This window comes from Triturus cristatus, chromosome 5_1 (assembly GCF_964204655.1).
Source record: "Triturus cristatus chromosome 5_1, aTriCri1.1, whole genome shotgun sequence".
In the NCBI taxonomy this organism is placed as follows: domain Eukaryota; kingdom Metazoa; phylum Chordata; class Amphibia; order Caudata; family Salamandridae; genus Triturus; species Triturus cristatus.
In genome coordinates this window covers 349,244,699-349,268,464 of record NC_140587.1, presented here as the reverse complement: position 1 = coordinate 349,268,464, position 23,766 = coordinate 349,244,699, and the positions used below count along the sequence as shown (strand labels likewise).

The following is a 23,766-nucleotide window of genomic DNA, read 5'->3' as shown; positions in this document are numbered from 1 at the left end:
TAGCAGGTGATCACATGACCGTGCATACATCAACGCTGGCAACGTTCTCGATCTAGGTGATCAAATATCAAATTTTTCCATTTTAATATTATAATGAACATAAATATCATGAATATATACACAATATCAGAAATATCTATTATGTAGGTTTACCATGGAAAGAATATGTAGAAATATATCCTTTGATGAAAAGAGGCATAACAGGCATACGTGATCTAATGGTACTTGATCCCTTAATGCTCACTTTTGTTCTTCAGCTTTCTGCCGACATTTAGGGCTACACAAACAACCAATTCAGCACACTTGAAAAATAAAGTGCACAAAATGTTATTTTAGCACTAGGGGGTGCAAATTAAACTGTTTACTTCCCCTAGGCCATGGCTCAGGATCTGTGCCAGCCGACAGTCTGGCTTACGAGTCGTGCCAGTCCTAGCCCTTGTGGTTACTCCTAATTTCCTCTGCTTGACTTCATTACTCAGGTCAGAGCTGGCAGCCAACTGGCACTGTGCTGAGGGGGAAGCTTCAGAGTTTCACTTCACAGTTTCAAAACAATTTCACAAAATAAAAACAGGTAGAAACAAGCTGCAAGAATCACAGCAAAACGAAGCAACTGAGTGAAACAACCAATACAAGTGATGAAAGTTGATTTTGAGCATTGGACAGTGGGTACCTCTCTGTGTTTCCGAGCTGTGCACTCTGCAGCTCAGGCGCTGTCTGGGAAAAATGTCCAGTTGAAATATATGCCTTCAAGGCAGTGCAGTCGAATAAAAACAGGTGCATTGATATGGCATGAGATAGCATATGGTTTTACTTTTAGCCTAGAACTCTTTTTCTCTTGTTCGATTTTATACTGCCTCCGTCATTCCTGGTGTTCTTCTTTGGCACCTATATTCCTTAAAACTGAAACTATATGGTGCACGACTATGTTGTATGAAACAGTGACCCTCACAATAAGTATGGGGACTGTGAAGAATGTTCTGATTGTTTGTAGTCTTTTGTCACATACTTTTGCTACATACTTCCCCTTATGCAGAACAAACATTGGGCCGATTATTAATACTAACAATATACTGACGTTTACATTTATTACAGTAACACAATATATAGAAAGATGCATAGTGTAGAGACAGATCAAGCTTTAAATCGAATCAATTCCGATGTGAAGTGAAAGAGAAAAGAAGTGGACGTTTATACTGAATGTAGTTCTTTGACTATCGCTCAAAGGGGCATATTCACAAGGAAGTGGCGGTGAGAGGCATTAGCCTCCTTGGTTTAACGCCTATCACCGCCACTTCAGAAACACCAGGTTGCACCCTATTCTCAAGAATGTGGTGCTGCCTGGCGTTTCCCCCTTCGACAGCGCTAAGTCTCATGACTAAACACCAACGCAGGCACCCTTGCACCAAAGTGCAAGGGTGTCTGCGAGCAGGGAGCTTTGTTTATGTAAAACATAAACAATCCTAAAATGCCGTTTAGTAACTTACATGTGTGCTGCTTCATGGCATTTTTTGAAAGGTTTGTTTATGTACAGGAAGGGACACCTTCCTGTACATAAACAAACCTTGGTATTTTACTATCACAATGTGTGCTGCACAAGGCAGCACACATGGAAATAGCAAAAACTAGGAGAAATGAAGCATTTCTCCTCGTTTCACCACCTTCAGACCAGCTGCCAACAGCTGCCAACTATCATAGTCGCCCTTCATAATAGGCGATAATAAGTGGCAGCGTCGAATTCAATGGGTGTTGCGGTGGTACGCCCACCGCAACACCAACTGCACGCCCCCTTTCACGCTAAGTTTAGCATGCAAGGGGCTCTATTCTCAAGGCAGCGTTAAGCCACTTAATGTGGCTTTAAGCCACTTTAAGTGGGTTAACGCTGCCTTGATAATAGGGCGCTGGCCCTATCGCCACGGGAACGTCAAAAAGAGTGACGTTGCCGTGGCAATAGGGGCTTGAGAGCATGCCCCAAAATGGTCTAGCCATTGTAGGTACGGCGTTCCCAACACGGAACCTTTTTATTAGCATCCACGTTTGTCGTTTTGAGCTGCAGTGCTGTAACTACATGTCTCTTCCTGTGCAAGAGTTTCAGAGACACGGTTTGCACAGGGAACCGTAACCCAGAGTGTCTTTTAGGTAATGCATTTAAATGAAATCCATTATTCAGACATACCAGGCCACAGATAAATCATTCTAATATAGCTGCCTTGTACAGCTGCACGGGGAGGACAAAATGACAAAAACAGATTCATTATTTATCATCTTAAACTAATATCTTTAGACCGGCTTACATCAGAAACCAATGCCTAATGCTGATACAAGCTGACTTTACATTTTAATAAAATCACTCTGCTGTTGTAAAGTTTTTCCCCACAAAAGCCTCCATTAAAACACATGTAACTAGATTTGAAGCCATTAGAATAAATGTAAAAGCGCAAGTCTCTGATAAATATCCAGCCCGACCTCTGTTCCATCTGATATTAACAAATGACTATGTGGGATGTTTTATATGATGAGGCTTTCAAGCATGGGGCTGAAGTAGTTTTTCTTTCCTCAGCACTGTACTTGATTGCAATAGACTTCATTACAAATGTATTAGGCGTTTCAGTGTGCTAATTTCGCTTCAATATTGCAATTAACAGGGCCACTGGGTATTCCAGAATGCAGAGTTACCGGGCCTCTAAGAGCTGATAGTAAAACATGGAGAATAACGGGGAAATATGTGCTGCACTGATGGGGGTTATTCCTCATTATCTGACTAGTTTACACCAGGATGTTCTAGCTGCTTTTGAATCTTGAGGTTTAAAAAACTCATAATAAGGACCAACTCTTGTTAGGTCACATCGGTTTCAGCGTAGAAAGTCTTTACTTCTGTATTCTTTTTGTGGCACCCCTGCAAGCAGGACAGTGTGTAATAAAAACCTGGGAGTCATGTCATGTCAGATCATATATTTAGCCTTCCCTGGACTCTGGAATAGGGATCTGAATTATTTGTTATGTTGCACTATCACCCGTGAGGGTATCCTAGCGCTGAGGGTTGTTTTCTGTGCTGCGACACAGTGGATCCATTGGAAAGGTGAGGGTGAGCGAGTAAGCAGTTCATTTCCAGGGACAGTACAATTTGCACCGTGGAATGTTGACTAACACACAATAGATTTAGGTTTACAAGGGTCACCTATATATCGGTTTTTTCCTGTTTATTCTAAAGCGTGACATCCTCCCTATGCCCTATTGTTAACCCAAATTAATAGTAGCATTACATCTGTTGGCCCCTTTAGCACTACACATCTTCACATCTTCTTGATAGCAGTGAAAACATGATTGCCTCTTAACCAGAACACGACCGCGACTACCCAGACTGCCACACAGCCACGCGTGACACAAACCCTCCCAGGTGACGACCCCCCTTAATGCTACACACTCACCTTAGGGGGACCAGGTTCCTCTCCCCGCTGCTACGGGGCTTGCACCCATGCCGTATGTCCACCCGCATGGTCGTACCCCGCCCTGGGGTTCCCAATGCGCTGCTTCACTAGTTGCCCCACAGTCCACCTGAGCTGGAGTCTGGCTGACCATTCTCTGACGGTCCATGGCTGCCCCTAGTTTCCCCTCCCCTCCCTGGTTTGTATTATATAGTATGGCAAACACCGGTTACACTGCACATGAGTGTGGTGAAGGTTATTGTAAACGTGATGATTGATCTTACCTGATTGGACACTTGTACTCTGCGATATTGTCATCCAACAATGATATGTAATGAAATTACTAACAAAAGCCAATAAAAACATGTTTAAAAAAAAAAAAACATGTCTTTACTTGATGATATCAAGATGTGGTTATTCATGGTAGAGTTATATGCAGATTCTTGTGATCTGCAGTGGGACATAGTTTCCTTATGGTATATTGTCTTTCTGACTCTTATATACCTAGAAGATATGTGCAACTAAGCATAGTGACTATTTCCAGGCATCCAAAAGAATGTGGCAGTCCAAAAATTACAAGATCATTATCTGGAAGCTGCCTACTCTGCCCATCATTGTGCAGCAGGGGACCAGTGAGCACACCACCCGTGTCTTCCCTTGCCAGTCCTGCGGCGTATGGTCCAGGTTCAGAAACCAGTCTGGGAGAAGAAGTCTCTACAGCAGTTTAGCAAACATCAAGTTCCCTAGGACACTCCTCTCAAGGCTGTTACTCATAGCGTTTATCGTATGTATTCAACTCCATTTCACAAGGGGAATTGTAAAAAAAAAATACATCTTTTTGATTGCATCCCATGTTTTTTAGATTGGTGTTTGCTTGCAAATTGACAATATGCCAAATAATAAATTGGGGAAATTATGCAGATTGCAGGACATTTGATAGCTGGGTGTATTGCTCATAGTATGCAACTGTCATGCAGAGTGTGAATTCGGGATGATATTCCTCACATCCACACACCATTCAGAGATGCTTAGATAATATGCAAGGGCTAAAACTCCACTAAGGCCATTATGGAATGCTTTTCAACAAATCACTGACATAACAAGTGGCTTGCTGTGAGTGACGCACTATCTAATTGACATCAGCCAGTCAATTTTTCTTCATTTAAGTCCATTGTTGTGTGTGTATTTCAGTATGGTTTGAAATATCCTCATGAACACATTCAAAGAAAGACAATAAATCTGAAAAATATGACATATAGTTTACAAGCAGTGCTTCTATTGTAGTTGTGTGTATTTGTAAAGTGCCCTATCCCCTATGAGGCTATCGTGGCAGGTGTGTGTGCCTAGCCTTGCATAGGGTAAGGTGGCTAATCAAAAAGCCCAAGATACTCTTATCACCCAATAGTGGAAGAACTCAGATTCCCTGATCCCAACTTTTCCCAAATTTGTACATGTCCAGGTGGAACATTTAAGCATGCAGCCAATGTTGGACACTGGACAGTGGAAGTAAATGGGCAAATAAGTGTCTCCGTCTTGGTGTAAGCTGTGATTGATCAGTCACAAAGTCAAAACAATCTAATTCCTAGTAAGTAAACAGACAGGATTCTCCGAGGAATATATAGTTTTTTCTAAGTAGATTGGCAGAAACAGCAAGGCCTTTTTGATAGAATGTGTCATGTTAGCATGAACAGCAATACCCAAACAAAACTGAAGAAATAAACTAAACGAATTTCGCAACCAAAAAAAAATGGAAATATATAATTGCACACAAATGATTAAAACAATATGTAGAGATTAGAGGTATAAACGACCAACGACTTTAAGATTATATGAGGATAACCTGCAATAAAGTGAGGTTTCTTTAAGAGGTTTGCTGTGGCCTGGCGTCAAAAGATAATGAGGACTGGAGTCCTGGGACCCTTTGCATCTGACTGCCAAAGAAACAAGGTCAGACAAGGGTTTGTTGTTCATTCTTAGCAAATCTTATTCTTTTACATTTTTGTCAGTTTATTGAAGATGAAAATTGGCAATGGGGGAAAGCAATGAGCAGCAACTGAACAGAACTCAACACGTTTGGACATATCATTTCTACTGTCCCACTGAAGCATCATGTTTGGTGGCATATCTGAGTAAGGTGGGTTATTAGTAGGTGCAGGTGGGTACCTACAGCTATTAATCATACCAAAATCAATAATAAGGTCCAGTCAAGTCTCAATAAATTATTCCTTGCTCAATCCTTGGCAGCTTGGCAGATGAGCAGTCAGACTTAATTTAGGAGACAGGTCTGTAAAGTATTTAATATTACCAAAAACAGTTCACCAAAAGGGTAAATAAGTAAAAGACACAACACAATAAAAATGCAACACCAATTTATAAAAAATAAAGAACATTTGTATCTTTAAAATGCCAACAAAATGACAATAATCCAATGTAGGGAGCTGGAGAGATATATTTTTAGTTTACATTTAAAAAATGTGCTTTGTAGTGCCAAAAGGTGTATAGCGCCAACCACAGCTTTCTGGTTGCGCTGGACCTGGAGAAAGTCAAAGTTTCAGGCCAACCACGATGGAGCATGGGTCATATACGATGGACGCTTGGGTCCAGTCAAGTTTTTACCTTCTGACTTAGCCACTTTTTTGGAGCTTATTCTCTCAATGACGAGTGATCAGGTCTTCGAATCCGGATTTCGTGTTGACGACGATGCCCTGCTCCAGCGCAATGTCTTGCTGAGCGCTTGAGGTCTTTGTTTTCGTTGTCGACAATGAGGAGCTCCGAAGTTTTCAGCAGGGCAAACCCGCGCAGTCAGGCCGAGTCGCAGTGCGACATCGTCAGATTGATTCCCGTCATCTATGCAGGTCTTCTTCTGGAGTTTTTCTACAAAATGTAGCAAAAAGTTCCCAAACCTTCAGAAGTTCTTCTTTGAAAGGTTCCTTGATGTAGGAAAGGGTCCAACAGCACCAGCAACGGTTCAGAAGCAGGTTTGCCTCTTGGGGTCTGGGAATCCAACTCCCAAATGAACCTGATCAGCCCAGGAAAATCCAGGTGAAGCTTCAGTTGTCCTTTCAATTGATGTTGCAGGTGGCTTCTTCCAGCACTGTTCTACCTGTTACTGCTCAGGGAGTCCACTCCTTACCCTATAAGACAGGCACAGTCTCTCTTGTATGGAGCCTTTAGAGTGCAGCAGGTGAAGTCATTTTGAGTGCAGTCCTCTGTGGTGAAGTCCAGCGGTCCAGGAGAGCAGTCCTTCTTCTTCAGATGTTTCAGGCAGGGATTTGAGAGGCTCCTGCAACTCTCCTGTATTTATTCCGAAATGGAATTCAAGGTGTCACTATCTGCCATGACAACTTCCTGAAAAGTGCGGCACATTTCCCTAATCTAATTGGGAGGCTCTCATTTGGCTGGGGACCAAGGAAGTGGGTGGTAGCCTGGACCTTATGACGTCTTATCTTCCACCTTTGAAGTTCAGTTTATCTCCCCAGTCCCCTACCTGTCCCTGGCATCTTCAGGAAGCAAATTTCCTAGCACCAAATGGCTGTATTGTTTTAGCCCCAGGATTCTTCACACCTACTCCTGGAGCAGCTTGGCTCAGGCTGTCAGAGGCTGACCAATCAGAAGAGGCTGATACAGGGCTGTTTTAGGTAACTTTAGGATATTAAGTTCTAAAACTACTTCCCTTCAATAGTTCTAATACATCCAACCTTGGCAAGTTGTTGGATTTATTGTAAATATTATTTTGATACTTTGAAAATATGCTGCTAGCTACTTCCAATCTAAAGATAGACTTTATTAAAGTTTGATAAAGCTGTTGCATGTTAGCCTGTGAAGGCTGCAGCACTACAATGGGGAAAAATTACTTTGTCTGTTTTTCCCTCATCAGGGCATATAAAACATATTTTATAATGTCCCTTCTTTATATAAAAAGGCACCCTACCATTGGGGCACCCAAGGCAGACCTTAGGGGTAACTTATATGTAATAACAAGGGAGTTTGGGACTTTGAAGTTCTTTTAATTCCAAAGTCGAACTTGGGCACAGTTTTAATTTAAAATAAGCCTGCATGGCAGGACTGGATTTAGAATGACACCAGACACCACAGCAGTGCACACTTAAGTGCATTAGGTCCACTGGAGTCTATAAACCTACATGCCTTACCATATAGTAGGGACTTACAAGTAGGTTGTCTTGGCCAATTATAATTACACCAATTATCATATACTTTTTAAGGGATCACTGACGAAATATCGAGAAGAAGAATATCGAATTGCCAAAATATCGAAGGAAAAATATAGAATGCCAAAATATCTAAGCCCTATCTCCAAACAGGTAAGTACAAAAATATAGAATCCTAAATATCGTTGTAAAAAATATTGTTAGTCACAATATCGAATTTTTTTAAATGTCTTAAAATGAATGTAAAATTAATGAAATAAAACATATAATTAACTGAAACATACTTAAAAATACTTAAGTGACTTTAAAATTCATAAATAATTAATGTAAGTAAAAAAAAAAAAATAATACATATATATTAACGTAATATTTATTTAAAAAATGCAATATTTTTTGCGTATTATAGCGGGCGGGTAAAATTGACTATTACCACTCCAGTAAGTGCAATAGTAGGGAAAACGTTGGATAGCGGGAGGGTAAAAATTACTATTCCCACTCCAGAGAGTTCAACAGTAGGGAAAGCGTTGGATAGCGGGAGGGTAAAAATTAGTATTCCCACTCCAGAGAGTGCAACAGTAGGGAAAGCGTTGGATAGAGTAGGGCTAAAAATTACTATTCCCACTCCAGAGAGTGCAACAGTAGGGAAAGCGTTGGATAGCATAGGGGTAAAAATTACTATTCCCACTTCAGAGAGTGCAATAGTAGGGAAAGCGTTGGATAGTGGGAGGGCAAAATTTACTATTCCCACTCCAGGGAGTGCAACAGTAGGGAAAACGTCAGATGGCGTAGGGGTAAAAATTACTATTCCCACTCCAAAGAGTGCAACAGTAGGGAAAGCGTTGGATAGCGTAGGGGTAAAAATTACTATTCCCACTACAGAGAGTGCAACAGTAGGGAAAGCGTTGGATAGCGTAGGGGTAAAAATTACTATTCCCACTCCAAAGAGTGCAACAGTAGAGAAAGCGTTGGATAGCGTAGGGGTAAAAATTACTATTCCCACTCCAGTGAGTGCAACTGTAGGGTAAGCGTTGGATAGCGTAGGGGTAAAAATTACTATTCCCACTCCAGAGAGTGCAACAGTAGGGAAAGCGTTGGATAGCGTAGGGGTAAAAATTACTATTCCCACTCCAAAGAGTGAAACAGTAGGGAAAGCGTTGGATAGCGTAGGGGTAAAAATTACTATTCCCACTCCAGAGAGTGCAACAGTAGGGAAAGCGTTGGATGGCGGGAGGGTAAAATTTACTATTCCCACTCCAGTGAGTGCAACTCTAGGGTAAGCGTTGGATACCGTACGGGTAAAAATTATTATTCCCACTCCAGTGAGTGCAATAGTAGGGAAAGCCATGGATAGCGTAGGGGAAAAAATTACTATTCCCACTCCAGTGAGTGCAATAGTAGGGAAAATAATAATGTAATATTTTATTAAAAATAAATAAATTATTAATACCAAATAAAAATATTAAAATTAATTACCAATCACACAATATGTATTAATTAATTTATTATAAATACCATTTTTTTCATTAATACCCTATTAATAATTAATTAACAACCAATTAATTTTCAATACCAAACATAAATAAATAAAATTAATACCATTTAATAATTAATTAAGAATAAATTATTAGCAATATACAAAAATTATTTCAATAATTAATTATTTACAATTAAATTAATTCCCACCATATTCTCCTATAAACCCACAGCCCGCTACAAATAATAAATTAATACAATTAACATAATTATCAATTAAACAATTATACTAATTAATTACCAATTAATACAAATTATTTACCAATTAATAATTAATCAACAACCAATTAATTTTCAATACCAATTAATAATTACCTAATAACAATTAAATTACTTCCCACCCTATTCCCCTATAAACCCACAACCCGCTACAGAAGTAAAACGCAAAATTAAATTAAAAATAATTAATAATTCCTAAAAATTATTATTTAATGTACTGTAATTAAATTACTTCCCACCCTAATCCCCTATAAACCCACAACCCGCTACGGAATTAAATTACACAAAAATTAAATAACATAAAATTCATTACTTTAAAAATATTCAAACATACATTCCAAAATTTATACATACTTTTAACACATATACTAACACTTAAAACACTATACAAAAATTCGATATTTTTAACAACTATATTATGACTGTCGATATTACTTACTTCTATATTATTTAAATCGATATTTTATTTCTTACCTGATTTTCGATATTCTTCACCCCTATATTTTGGCAATTCGATATTCTGTCCATTCTATATTAAAAACTCGATATTCTGTCCTGTCGATATTTTGAATTCGATATTATGTCTGTTTATGGCCCTAGGCCTGGTTAACAGAGCCCGGGACATTTTTAGAGTCAGTAACCATCAGTATCAGTCAGTAAAAGGGGGTGATCAGGACAAAAAGGATAATTTTCCTACAGTATCTCTCTGAACAGGACAAACAAAGACAATGTGTCCACCTAGGTTGCATACCTTTTTCACTTTGGTACACATTCCTACACAAGTATTTTCTTTTCTTTTGAATTTTACTTTTCTCTGGTGATGGACATCCGTCTGTGGTGCGAGTATGAAAGCTTTTGTCAGGCAGGGATTTGTGAGTACCATATGTGGGTTGCTGGAGGCTAAAATATCATAGGAAAATACTCAGAGCAGTGCAATCCAGTGAGATATAGCAACTATGGCCACATCTCTGCTGATAATGCTTTGCACCTTCACTCTACCCTCCAGAGGTGAAAATGTCCCAAATGCTATTAATATTCTATATCAACTTCTTTCCAGTTGCTACAGACCTACCCGAAACTCCAGTCAGCATTTCTTACATACCTTGATCTCAGTTCAAATAGGATAAAGACTCCTCACCACATCCAATAAGGTTCACATCTAAATGTTCAGCTGCACTAGTCTACTAGTTTTCTTTCTGGCAAACATAGCTGTGTCTGTCTCTTAGATTTTTCACATTCTCCTAGTCATAAAAGAAAATTTCCACAGCTGGAAGACTCCCCTATTCTGTATCAGGCCCTTTGTCTTTCTAGTTCAGCAAACAGTTAGCATAACCTGGAGAGGCTGCTCCATAATTCTTTACTAAGCAGAGGGGAAACAGCAAGTCATCTCCTTTCTCTAATCTCTTGTACATCTCTGTCCCTTTAGAGAGCAGATTTCAACCCGTGAATTAATCGTAGGTTGAAAAAAAAACCTTATGTACATTAAACTAAATTTCATTCCCACAAGCCTTTACTGTGCCCTGGAAGAATGTCTGCCCCTTAAATTTGATCTTCTATAATAATAATAATAATAATAACCTAAAGCCATGGGCTACAGTTCACTGAAAAGAAATTACTAAATCTTGTCTGAATTTATCCTTCTTGCTCCCCCAACTCTGCCCAAAACCAATGTTTCTGACTGCCATAGAATCAAAGAAACATCCGATCACATCTGGTCACACCTGCATGTGCACTGGGTGCTCTGAAGCACTTTTACATCTGCGATGGCCCTCACTCTGAAGTGCCACAGAATCTACTAAAACAGGATTAATCTGGGAGGGCTCTCCAGTGATTGTAAAGCACTTGCTCCGAGAATGTTTTAGAATGGGTCAGTTGATCACTTCTCCAGGGAGGAGACAAGGTCTGAAAAGAAGCAACTACCTTTTATCGTGAGGAAGCTTAACTAGAGAGCAGGAACTAAGCCATCAATTTAGACTGGCTAGAAATATGAAAAAACGCATAGGCCATTTTAGCAATTTAACAATAAAAACCCAACCAGTGATGTATATTGTTTTATTTCCTACACATCACGACGGTGGCCTAGCCATTCCTGAACAGAATTTTTCAATAATAACCTATAAAACAAAAATATCACAGAAGACGGCTTCTGAGTCTATGTTATCTCTTTTAGGCACATATAGCAACTTTTTACTCCCAGCAATGTAACAATCAGCATCTGTGCAAACTTTATTAATACACACTTATTGATGACATATCCAAAAATACAATCTGACATTCAATGAGCAAAATGAGCAAAAGCAGCCTCAACTTTACATGTGGCAAACATGTCCGGCCTATGTTGCTGCATGGCTGATTCCTTTAGTGGTGCAGCTTATGCTGCAGTCATAAGCAGAGTTAGCTTCCTTTGAATTCCTACATCTACGATTTGAGCTTTTCCCAGCTAGCATAATTAATGCATGTTACAACTGACTCACCACCAGGTTAAATATTCCATTGTAATGGTAAAAATGTGTTTCCACTTAAGAAAGGGCACACACAGTTAGGAGCTGTTTAACGGCCCCAATTTGCTCACGAGTCAAGATCCCAGCTATGCAGAAGAAGTATAAAGGAAGTCCATACAAAAAGATGGCTTGCCAACAACTGATGAATGCCACAAAGAATGGTGTTATTTCCTAACAAAGTTCTCAGAAAAATACGATCATGTCTTTCGCCCATTCCAATTTGAGATTATAAGTAAGCACCCTACCAAAAGCAAGGCAAATAAAATGCTTGTGTTTGTATTTGTTAACCAGTATTCTGTTTTCACAACTTGAATAATTAATCATAGGTTTGTAAACTACTACAATAATAGTTATGTAAAATAGCATTGTGAATTGCCCGTACTTAAACAATTTCCTTCGGGACAGTCAGCAGTAGCATAGATTTGATACAATCTTGTATGGGGATGTTGCACAGTTATAGTGTTGCAGTATTTTTTCTCTTTATGCAAACACTTACCATGACAGCTGGGCAGGGCTCTGTTCCAACCAGGTCTTCCATCATCTCCCATAATGCACGTGAGTGTAGAATAACCCTGAAGTACGTAGCCAGCATCGCAGTAATAGGTGACTGTTGATCCCAATTTGTAATCCATACCAAGTCTGGTCCCATTCATTATATTACCCGGATCAAAGCAGGATTCGCGAAGTTTGGCTGGAAAATAACATTAACGTATGATTAATACGTAGGCATTCCAGATGATACACTGTCTATTACGGTTAAAACGAAAAGCTTTTAGGGCATACAATTTCACAGTTCATGAATGTTCATGCAACAAAACAATCTTCCAAGCTTTCAGTGAGAAGCCCTGCTTATGAAGTCCTATCAAGGGGAAGTAGTGTGGGGATGCTATGCTTTTTGGATTTAGTTGCAAACAGCTCTTCTCAGACTGATTCAACCAATAGCAAGAGGGCTTAAATGTTGGTTAAAAACAACATAGTGATTCTGCATTTCACATGAATTCAACACTGGTGGATATAAAGATTCAGGGCCAGATGTACGACCATAGTAAATTGCGACTCACAATTTGTGCTCAATTGCGAGTCAGAGACACTGATTGCGATATTAATGAGACACTCGTGTTTTGCGACCCCATTGGTAATGGCTGGCCCTTCCAGGGATGTCGGCCTGCTTGGCTCAGCAGACGACCATGTCTGGGACTGCTTTTCTTTTCTGCAGTTCTGTTTTTTTTTAAATGCAGCCCATTTTTCTTAAAGGAAAATGGGATGCATTTAAAAAAATTAAAATGAAACGTTTTTGTTTCATTTTGTAAGGGCAGGCAGTGGTCCCTGGGACTACTGCCTTCCCTTAAAAAATATTTTCCCCTGTATTTGCAAAAGGGAAGGGGTCCCCTGTGGACCCCTTTTCATTTATGATTGCATTACCACCTACCTGAAATAGGTGGTAATTTGTAAGTGTTTTGCAACCGCAATTGCAGTCACAAAACATTCATTCATGCCTCATGAGTCGCTATTAGTAAGGGAACGCCCCTTCCTAATAGCGAGTCGCAAAACCTATTTTGTGAGTCACTAATTGATTAGTGAGTCACAAAATAGGTTTTGTACATGGGCCCAAGGTTTTTAGCGTGCGCAAACGAGTCTAAAACCCGTTTGAGCACGCTAAAAACTGTCGTACATCTGGTCCTTTATACCTGTTCTATGAAACGGTGTCTTTACTAGACAAAGGTTTTCCAATGCTTTTAGTGATTGAAGATTGGCTGCACCTCACGTCGGATTTTGTTTCGGGGCAGCACGGGTCACACAGACTGACAGTATTAGGCGCTGTTTGACAAGATCAACCTTTAATTAGGCTGTGAGGTTAAAAAACGATGGCATATGATCAAAAAAACTATGTGGTTTATTTTTTATATTTTTACTGCAAAGACTACTGTAAATTGTGTGATTTGACATCCATTCAAGGGAATGTTATAGCTAATTGTGCATGTAGAACGTAAAAAGCCACACCTATTTACAATTCATGCATAGATGCAAATGAACTGAGAAACAGGGGCATTCAGCAGTTGTATGCCCACATTAGAATAATAAACTATTACATTAGGAGAGGATGAGAAGATGAGAGGATCTGCAATTAAATATATTTATGAATTTACCTTTATATTCCAGGTGAAAACCAATGAAGCTCACAGATCCATCACTCCGAAAAGCGAGGTGCATTGAATTAGAGCTGCTTTCTATCCTCTCTGGTAATTTGCTATCTTGAAAACTTCCAATCAGGACACTGTTACTGTCTGAACCATCATAGATGTTGAGAAAGTCATAGTTTGGTTCAATACTAAAACTGTAAAGAAAGAATGAGAAAGCATTGCATTATTAATAACTAGATTGTGGTTTACACACATACAAACACACACACCCATACCTATGCACATCTGAGATCATATTAAAGAGGAGGAAAATATTGGAGTATGCTGATATCTAATTATATTTCTCTCTACAGGGCTTTGGGCAGAAAGTCAAAGTCAGATACAGTACTGTTTGTGTCTGATATCATCTTGAAAGTCAACTAAGCATTCACACAACTCTCAATGAAGCCAGAATCGATAATTGTGAGACACTGGGTTGTTGGCTGAGGGGGGTGTGAGCCCTTCTCAAACAACAGTCACAATCCCTGTTCTTAACCCTCTGGTAGCTTGGCACAAAAGCAGTCGGGCTGAATTCAGAGGCAATGTGTAAAAGATTTATGCAGCATTCAAACAGTTTTCAAGTGAAACACAAGGCAGGAAAAATCCAACATCAATTTCGGAAAATAAAGTAAATTCGAATAAATTATTTGATGCCAAAATGACAAAAATCTAATCAGTAGAACCGGAGATATGCAATTTTGAAGATTTAGATAAAAGTAGTACTTAAAAGCACAAAGTGCCAACTGTGGTTATCTGCTCGTGCTGGACCAGGACAAACTCCCAAGTTCAGGCAATTGAGCTTGGGCCGAATATTGGGACCAAGTTATGCCTGCTGAGAATTGTACTTTATATCCTTGATACAGGGCACTGTGTCGCACAGCGGAGGTTCCGCAGAGCAATGAAGGTCCAGCATCAAATGTTGTCTGTTCCAATGAGGAGCTGCGAAGACTGTGATGGGAGATCAGCATCGAGTTACATGGCACTGCGGCAGTTCTGATGAGCGAGGGCTGTGATGTGAGTTCTGTCACACAGCATCGGTTCTGATGGGGAGCTGCGAAGGCTGCGTCAGGTTGCGTTGTGCTGTGGTAATTCTGATGGGGAACACAGCTAGGCTGGTTTGGTAACGTTATACTTACAGCCAACGGTCCAGGACTGGAGAGGCACAATTTGGGAACCTTAGCGCAACTACAGGTACTGTTGGGCACGAGAGTGTCGCATTTTGTGCATTGAGAGTCACATTGTGCAGGACACTGATTTTTACATCCTGGAGTACTTTCTACAAACTCTTGAACTATCTTTAAAGTAACCTTTTTAATTGTATGTTGGTTTTTCTGTAGTATTTGCTCTTGTGAAGTTTTTAGTAAAGATACATTATTTTTCTAAAACTGGTGTGGAGTAAATCTGTGGTGTTTTCACTGTGTTACTGTGAGTGTTGGCACAAATACTTTACACATTGCCTTTGATAACCTAGACTGCTCAGGCCAAGCTACCTAGAGGGTGAGCAGGGGTTATCTTAACAGTGTATCCCCCTTTCCCTGACTAGAAGCAAGGGTCCCTACTTGGACAGTGGTACCTACCCTGCCAACTAGAGACCCCCAGATCTAACATTCCCTACTTGGACAATGGTGCAAACCATTGCCAACTAAAGACCCCCATTTCTAACAAAGGCACATTAATCCACTGATCCACATCCCAATGATTGAAACCTGTGATAATCAATTTACTTTTAGAAATGAGGGTCTCTAGTTGGCAGTGGTAAATATCCTGTTCTGTACAAGTAAGGACCCTTCCTTCTAGCCAGGGTGAGTAAAGCACATATCTTAGTTTGCCTGTGCTCACCCTCCGGTGGCTTGGCACAGAGCAGTCAGGCTAAACTGTAAAAGGCAATGTGTAAAGCAATTGCATACAATCCACAGTAACACAGAGAAAATACCACAAATGGACACCAACCAGTTTAGAAAAATAAAGTATCGTTATCTGAACCAAACAAGATCCAAACAACAAAAATCCAACATACAGATATCAAAATATGACTTTTAAAAGGTAAAGACTGTTCCGTCTATAGGAAACTATGGATGCCTCATTTTTTGAGCAAAGCACCTAAGGTGCATCAAAATTACAGGATGAAAACAGGTGCAGGGAAGGTGGTGCATTGGTTCCTTACTCATAGCAAAGGTGATCATCGGTTCCTTGCTTCAGGGGAGGTGAAGCGTTAGTTCCTTACTGAAGAGGTGAAGCGTCAGTTTCTTGCAGCAAGGGGCGGTGATGCATCAGTTTCCTACTGAAAAGCCCAGCGTTGTCGTAGATTTGATACACAGGTGCGACAAATTGTGCACTGGAGGTGATACATTGCTTTGCGAGGCTTCATGTTCAGTATCAGTGCTGGGAGCTTTGTTGGACTTTGCGTTGTCTGGCGTCAGTTCCAAGGAGCTGTCAGCTGTGCGGTGGAACTCAGTGAGGTTTCATGTGATCTAGCGTTGGTTCCGAGAAGCTTTATGAGGATTTGCGCTGGTTGTTACAAAGATCAGCTGCAGAACCCACTTCTGAGGCCCTTTGGCTGGAGGAAGGAACATCAGGCAAGAGTTGCAGGAAGTCTTTTGTGTCCCTGAGGAGGCAAGCACACACAAGCCCTTGGAGAAACTTCACAAGCAGAATACACAACAAAGTCCAGTCCTTTGTCCTCTCCCACGCAGAGGCAGCAAATGCAGGCCAACTCAGCAAAGCAACAGACAGTAAAGGGACAGTTCTCCTCCACACAGCTCTTCAGCTCCTCTCCTTGACATAAGCTCCTCTTGGTCCAGAAGTATTCTACAGTTCTGGGGTCTTAGGTCTAATACTTATGCCCCTTTTTCCCTTTGAAGTCTGTCAGAACGTTTCTCTTGCTCAGTAAAACCAGTTATGTCTCCCTGGTCCAGCTGAACTACAAGAGGATGGAGACAGTGTTGTGCTAGGCAGCCACAACGTATTCAGTTAGCAGTGACAACTCCTCCCACCACTCTAGCCCAGGATGACTCCTCAGCAAATACAGGGCACACCTGAGATCCCTTTGTGTGAGTGTCTGGAGTGAATGCACAAACAACCCGTCAGTCTAAAACCAGATGTTGATTACACAAGCAGGCGAGGGCACACAGAACGGTAAAGCAAGAAAATGCACACTTTCTAAAAGGGGCAATTTCAAACACACAATTTAAAAACCATCTTCACTCAAAGATGCATTTTTAAATTCTGAGTTCAGAGAACCTAATATCAAAATCTCAGGTTGTTCCCAATTGAGAGTTACACTTTTAAGATGTTACAAGGCAGCTCCGATGATAACCTATGGGAGATCTAGTCTTTGTAATAGTGAAAAACGGAATTGGCAGTATTTCACCATCAAGACAAGTAAAACACACCATGTCATACGCTTCACACACACTGTACGCTGCCAATGAGGGTACCGTGGGCCTACCTTAGGGGTGACTTACATGTAAGAAAAGGGAAGGTTAGGGCCTGGCAAGTGGGTGCACTTGCCAAGTCAACATGGCAGTTTAAAACTGCGCATGCAGACACTGCAGTGGTAGGTCTAAGGCTAATTTGAAAGACTACTTGTCTCGGTGGCACAATCAGTGCTGCGGGCCCACAAGTAGCATTTGATTTACAGGTCCAGGGCACACACAGTGCACTTAAGTAGGGGCTTACCAGTAAATCAAATGTGCCAATTATGGATAACCAAACATAATCAAAAAGTACACAGAGAGCATATGCACTTTAGCAATGATCAGCAGTGGTAAAGTGCCAAGACCTAAAGCCAACAAAAACAGGTGAGAATAAATAGGAGGTAGGAAGCTAAAGGTTTGGGGATAACCTTGCAAAAAGGGCCAGGTCCAGCAGTCACACACAAACTTATGTAGGAGGTGCATTTGTATCCTAGCTTTTCTTATTGGAACCAGGATCTTGGCAGCAGGAGAATTTACTCAATGTGTTTTTCGACTGGGATTAGAATCAGTGACCACCAGTCTACATGTCAGTGCAGTCAATCTGTTAAACTACTGTAAGACGTGGGGTTACTGGTTGAGGGGTGAAACCCTAATCAAGCAGCACCCTCAATCCTTGTCCGGGTAAAGTCACAATCAAACCCCAAATTAGCATGTTCTCAACCCTCTGGTAGCTTGGCACAGAACAGTCAGGCTTAACTTGAAGCCAATGTGTAAAGTATTTCTTCAGTAAGTCAAACAGTAATAAAGTGAAACATAACACAAGAAAAATCCCACAAGAGTTTAGAAAAACAGAGTAAAATGTAATACATTATGTGACACAAAAACTGCAAAAATCTAATCAGTGGAACCAGTGACATGTCATTTTAAAGATTAAGGTACAAATGGTGCCTTGAAGCACAAAGCCGCAACAGTGGTTAACTGGTCGCACCACACCAGGTCAAACTCGCAAGTTCAGACTGACCTCAATTGAGCGCAGGGGTATACAGGAACCAAGTTAGGCCCACTTAACAAGAGTACCTTAAATCCTGGTTACAGAGCATTGCAAGATCCCTCATTGAGGATGCATCTTGCATCTGCTGTTTCTTGGATTGCAAGGTTTGATGTGTGGTCTTGCATTGTCATCTTGGATGCTATCGATTAGGGCCTTGCAATGGAAGTCCTGCATTAAAGTGTTGTTGCGCACCAATGGTTCAGAAGAAAGAAGCGATGGGCCTGTCAAGGATGCCGTCGCTGAGAGGCTTGCACTATAATCAAACTTGGGTCTTATAGATTCATGCACTTGCACTTTTTTACATGGAATTTGCGACACCCTATGAATTAATGTATAATGAATGTTGGTGACCTTTTATCAAGGCTTAAGCACTTTATTATTACGACAAATTCAATTTGTGTAACAATGCACTTGCACTTTATTACTATGAATGTTTGTCATTTAATGCATTCATGTATGTTGAACTTTGCCAATATCCAATATATGCAGATACACTTCAACTGGACTATAAAATCAATTGGTGCAATATGACTGTTGAATTTTAGTCAATGCATAAGCCCTTTAATTTGACGACAAAATCGGCTTGTGCAATAATGTACTTGCACTTTATTGTTATAAATTTTCGCCATCTAATTAATTCATTTATATTGAACAGCGTCAATATTTTACTTATGCAAATGTGCCTTGAGTTGAGGACAAAATCAAGTTGGGCAATTTATTCAAAATCACAACATGAATCAAGGAAATTAAAATAAATTGGTGTAAAAAGAATAGGGGAGACAAAATAAGCAAAAGTGAAAGTGATAAATTGTGAAGAACGCTTGTTATTTTAACATATTTGTCGTTCAGTATGTTTTCCATGTCAACTCGAGCAGGGAACCATGTGATCTGTTGCTTTTAACAAAACTTGTGGAGTAATGGCGCCCAGTGTGTGACCAAGGCAGTAGTCACTGTCGAAATGCATTACAGCAAAGAATAAATGTGCGAGATATATATATATATATATATAGTTCCCCTAAGAAAGAACATTTCACTGCACCGTAGAACAGAACATGGTCTATCGTTAAAAAAATGTGCAGACTGGAAAGCAATATAACATTTAAGGAAGGCAATCATAAGTTATCCAATCAGAGATGTCCAGTGCTAGAGTTTTCCTTGAATAAGAGCTTGCAATTGACCGATGGAGCAGAGGTCAGGTAATGCACACATCAATGTTCACCAACATGCCTCCATTTCCCAAATCTTAGCAGTTGTGGAGGTATTTTGACAATATACCAATGCTTGCATCTCTGTGAATCTGGGGTTTCTAATGAAGATGTACAAGAGATGCCATGTGCCACAGCTGTGCAGTAAGCAGTGTAAACCGACGTGCGGTTTCTTGCGACACACAATGCCAATGTCTCGCATCGGTAGGATCCGTGTATTGTGCAGTTCATCGCATAATCATTATTTACAACGCACATGCACTGGGTCCGGGACGGAGAGCTGCTGGTGCCTTCGTGACAAACAACAGCCCGGAACAGAAAAGTTAGTACATGCCGATATCTATCAGCTCCAGGTGACTTCCATGTTTTGTGGTACCCTGGATCAGTCAAAGATCAAAAGATGATAAGAAAAGGTTCCGTGCAAGGTTTGCTTCATGCTTCTGAGCTATGTACCTCCCACTATCTCTCGCCTGGCTCCACCTGTACTGTAAATCAAGCAGAGCACAGTTGCCATGGCAATCCCATCATCCGGGTAAGCCTTCGCAGAGCGATGTACAGTGAGCAACTCTATCAGATCGTCTCAAGCAAGACACGTGCTGAGACAGAGGCCTTCCATCTTCAAAACAGAGGTTCCGGTGTCGGTGTTTGCAGGAAATTCTAAGTTTGGACTGTGTTGCACACTAAAGACTGACAGCGCGACAGCCGTAAGTTCAAGGACTCGGGAAAGAACCAGACGTCCCTTCAGCCAAGAGCAGGCAAGGAGCTGGCATCGTTGACGGGCAGTGTTTAATTGACCTCTGCGCTGAGGGTGCCATTTTAATTAGAATCATACCATGGCATTGTAGACATTCCTGGGTTCCTCTTAGGCATGTACGTGCGTTGTACTTAATCTAACCCGCGTGGGCAGCAGCTAGTTGGATCTATAAAATACTACCTTTTATCCTATTCGGAAACGACACAGACGGCCTGGTAACTCCAACTACAGAGCTATTGAAACCGGTAGTACAGTTACTCTGGGTGGGCTGGGAAGCCTGCACTTACTTGCTTTTTACCAGTGAGACCCTATGGAAATGAGAACTTAGAGAGACTGAGGCTCCGAGTGCTGTAAATTAAAGATTTTACTATTGCGAAAACGGGTATTCACATGTTCACCATCACGAGCGCGCAGAACGCCCGAGGCAGAAACAATGCTGGCGGCCCGTTGGTTAATAGGAAGGGCCTTCAATATTACAATAGACCGGGCCAACAAAGCGCCTCGAGTGAACGTGTGGAAGGGGCGCAGGCTCCATACATCACAGATGGATTAAATTCATAAGTGCAGATGCACAATATTTTAAATGCTCGTCATTCATTACATTTTCGTTGTCTACAGGTCTGCGCATCATATTTCTCTAGGTAATTATATCGAATCCATCCACGGCCATAAAAAGATTATTTTGTGTTAAGAATTACACTGCAAAACTCCGGACGTAAATTAAGTTCAGGCACCAGACTCCAGCGAAACCAAACCTGACACAAATGACTAACTGGGGACTTATAAACACACAGCTCGGGAAGGGCCAAGAACTGCACACTACACAACTAATTAATTTCTGATAAGCAAATGCAGCCTTTTCATTTGCATTTTATGCTGTTAATCAGCAGTTAGTTGAGCGGTAATTAAGATGGAGGGAAATATATAATGCACATTTCCAATTAGCAGTAAGATATCCCTGCAGCAAGTCTATACTACAATACAAGACATAGGTTTATTAGAGGGGCATTAACTCGGCAATTTGTCAAAATAATAAATGCAGTCAATGTTTCGCGTCGAGATCTTTGTACAGTAGGGAACTCTGCGGGGCCCAACATTCTAAATACAATGAATCAGAAATTAACATATTCTGCATCAGTTGGAGACTGTGTGTATACATTATACACACAACTTCACAAACCCTAAGCTTTGCCAAGTTTTACTGTCTCTTTTTGTCTGATATTTAACTTGCAAATCATGAAGAAGGAATCATTAATTTACAGTGCCAGGACATTTTCTGATTGAAAAGCGCGTGTTACACGGACCTTAAATGCGAGTCGATAAAATAAACGGTAAGTAGTTTTACTTTGAGACCCAAAGTAAGGCAAGCCCTGTTAGTGGGTTAACAGGAGAACGTATTACGAAGAGTAGCGCGACACTGCAAAGAACTGTGGGTCCAGGCACGTCAGGCCATGGCTCTCTTTTGTTTCCTCTGGGGGCGGATTGTTCAAACCGCCAGCGCGAGGAGTTATAAATCATGACGCATATGTATTTTTTATTTCCGATTTTGCCGCGTGAATGAGTAAAGTGCTCGCAGACAATTAGCTACCCCCGGTGTATACATGCACACAACATTCTGAGCCACTAACTCTGTTCCCTCCAATCTGATCCGCCGTCCCCTGACAAAGAAAGACGTGCGGATAGCAACCCCGATTTCATAAGATAGTCCCCTGCTGCTACTTAACACAATCTACTTTTAAAGAGATTTAAATATTGAGAGCGTTTAATATCCCTCCAGGTTGTTTCAGCCCTGCGGGGTTTGTAACGCTGAAAAATGTCTGCGCTTAAGGAATTCCCCGGCGCTTCTGCTAAAGCCAGCTGCCCAGCCCTGTTAAGTTACCGGCGAGCCCTTGGAGTGTGGCGTTCAGCTGCGCCAGTGTCTTTCCTTTCACAGCAGACAATGGACAGAAGGGGCCGGAAATATACGAGAAATTCAGAAAGTGGCTCTTTCACGAGTTTAACTGGAGAGACTTTAGTGCAGGCACTTGCTGCTGAGAAGCAAATGTGTTTGCTGCTACACACTGAACAAACTGATCTTATCACGAGTTAGAACTCTGGTAGAGGCAACTCGGCAGAGGATCCATCTGAAGTAAAAAATAAAAAAAAACATTTAGTTGGTTAATCGCAATATCCGCTATTTACACAGACAATGAATAAACAAAATGTGGTTTGAAGTGTTCTATGCTTTATTGATGTCTCCCCAGAGCAGGCTTGCCTGCAGGCATCTTGGTGTGGGGAGCACTAACAGCAACTGACTAGGAGATGCTAACAATAGAGGGACACTGTCAAGGCCTTCCGCAACTACCCAATATATGGAGACACAGTGGATCCAGAGGGAATGCAATCCAGAGCTGGGCACACAGGATTCTGAGGGATCAGCTGCCCCTAGCCAGTTTAAACACAGGATCCTACAAAGGCAATGATCCTCCGCTCTTAAGATGCTTCCGGGAAAAGATGTCACCCAGTTTATCCACAAAAAGGGCTGGAGCGAGTGTCTGTCGTAAACACCAGTGGAAGTATTACCTTGACTCACTCATCACCTGCCAGAAGTCTGCCAAGCTGGGAAGACAAGGTCATACCAGAGGAGGCCATGGACCATCCACTCTAGTCCCTGGAGGTCATGGATAACCCAGCCTGGGAAACTCAGGTAGAAGGAATTACAACACTCAAGGTGACATAACACACAGGCCCCTTTGCAACAAACACCTTCCATTCCTCTGTTTCTAAATCCGCTCCTTTCAAATGGCATCATATGACTTGTAATATGCGTGTGCTGCAAGTGACAAAATCCTTCCTCAGTCGCTGATTCTATGCTTTTATTAATAATGCCAGCCTCTCAGAATTGCAGTTTGTTCCCCTGTGTAAAGAGCAATACTTGTAATAAATCTCCAAAGTTTATTTATAATCCAGTTATTCATATTCGAATGCAAATGTTGAGAAAAATTGTTCCTACACAAACATGAATTTCATCATTTTCAGATTTCCATTTTAATTTAATCCATTACACATAAACAAACAATATGACAAACATTTTTCTAATAAGGGGTGAAACACATTTGAAAAGAGATGCTCCCTTTCTTAAATATTTATTACACACATGCCCCTACCATTGCGGATACAAGGCTGTGGCCAGGAAAGGCAGCACTTTACATGAGCGTTTAAGTTGTAAAAATGTAAACACCTGTGACATACACCCTTTGCATGTGAGCGTTAAAAGCAAGATCTTAAGTGAACAAAACAAGCACATGACAGTGCCATCAGACACGGGCAGGCCAAG

The 23,766-nt window shown here is 40.9% G+C and overlaps 1 protein-coding gene across 1 annotated transcript in view; it reads right to left on the bottom strand.

Moving 5' to 3' along the window:
* The window catches only part of CSMD3 (CUB and Sushi multiple domains 3), a 2,836,509-nt gene that overhangs the window by 827,017 nt on the left and 1,985,726 nt on the right, over positions 1–23,766 (bottom strand). The window contains exons 29-30 of the mRNA XM_085605076.1: positions 13,992–14,179; positions 12,341–12,535 (exon numbers count right to left, since the gene is read on the bottom strand). Of these exons, the coding sequence (XP_085461202.1) occupies positions 12,341–12,535; positions 13,992–14,179 (383 nt within the window). The remainder of the gene's footprint in view (positions 1–12,340; positions 12,536–13,991; positions 14,180–23,766) is intronic.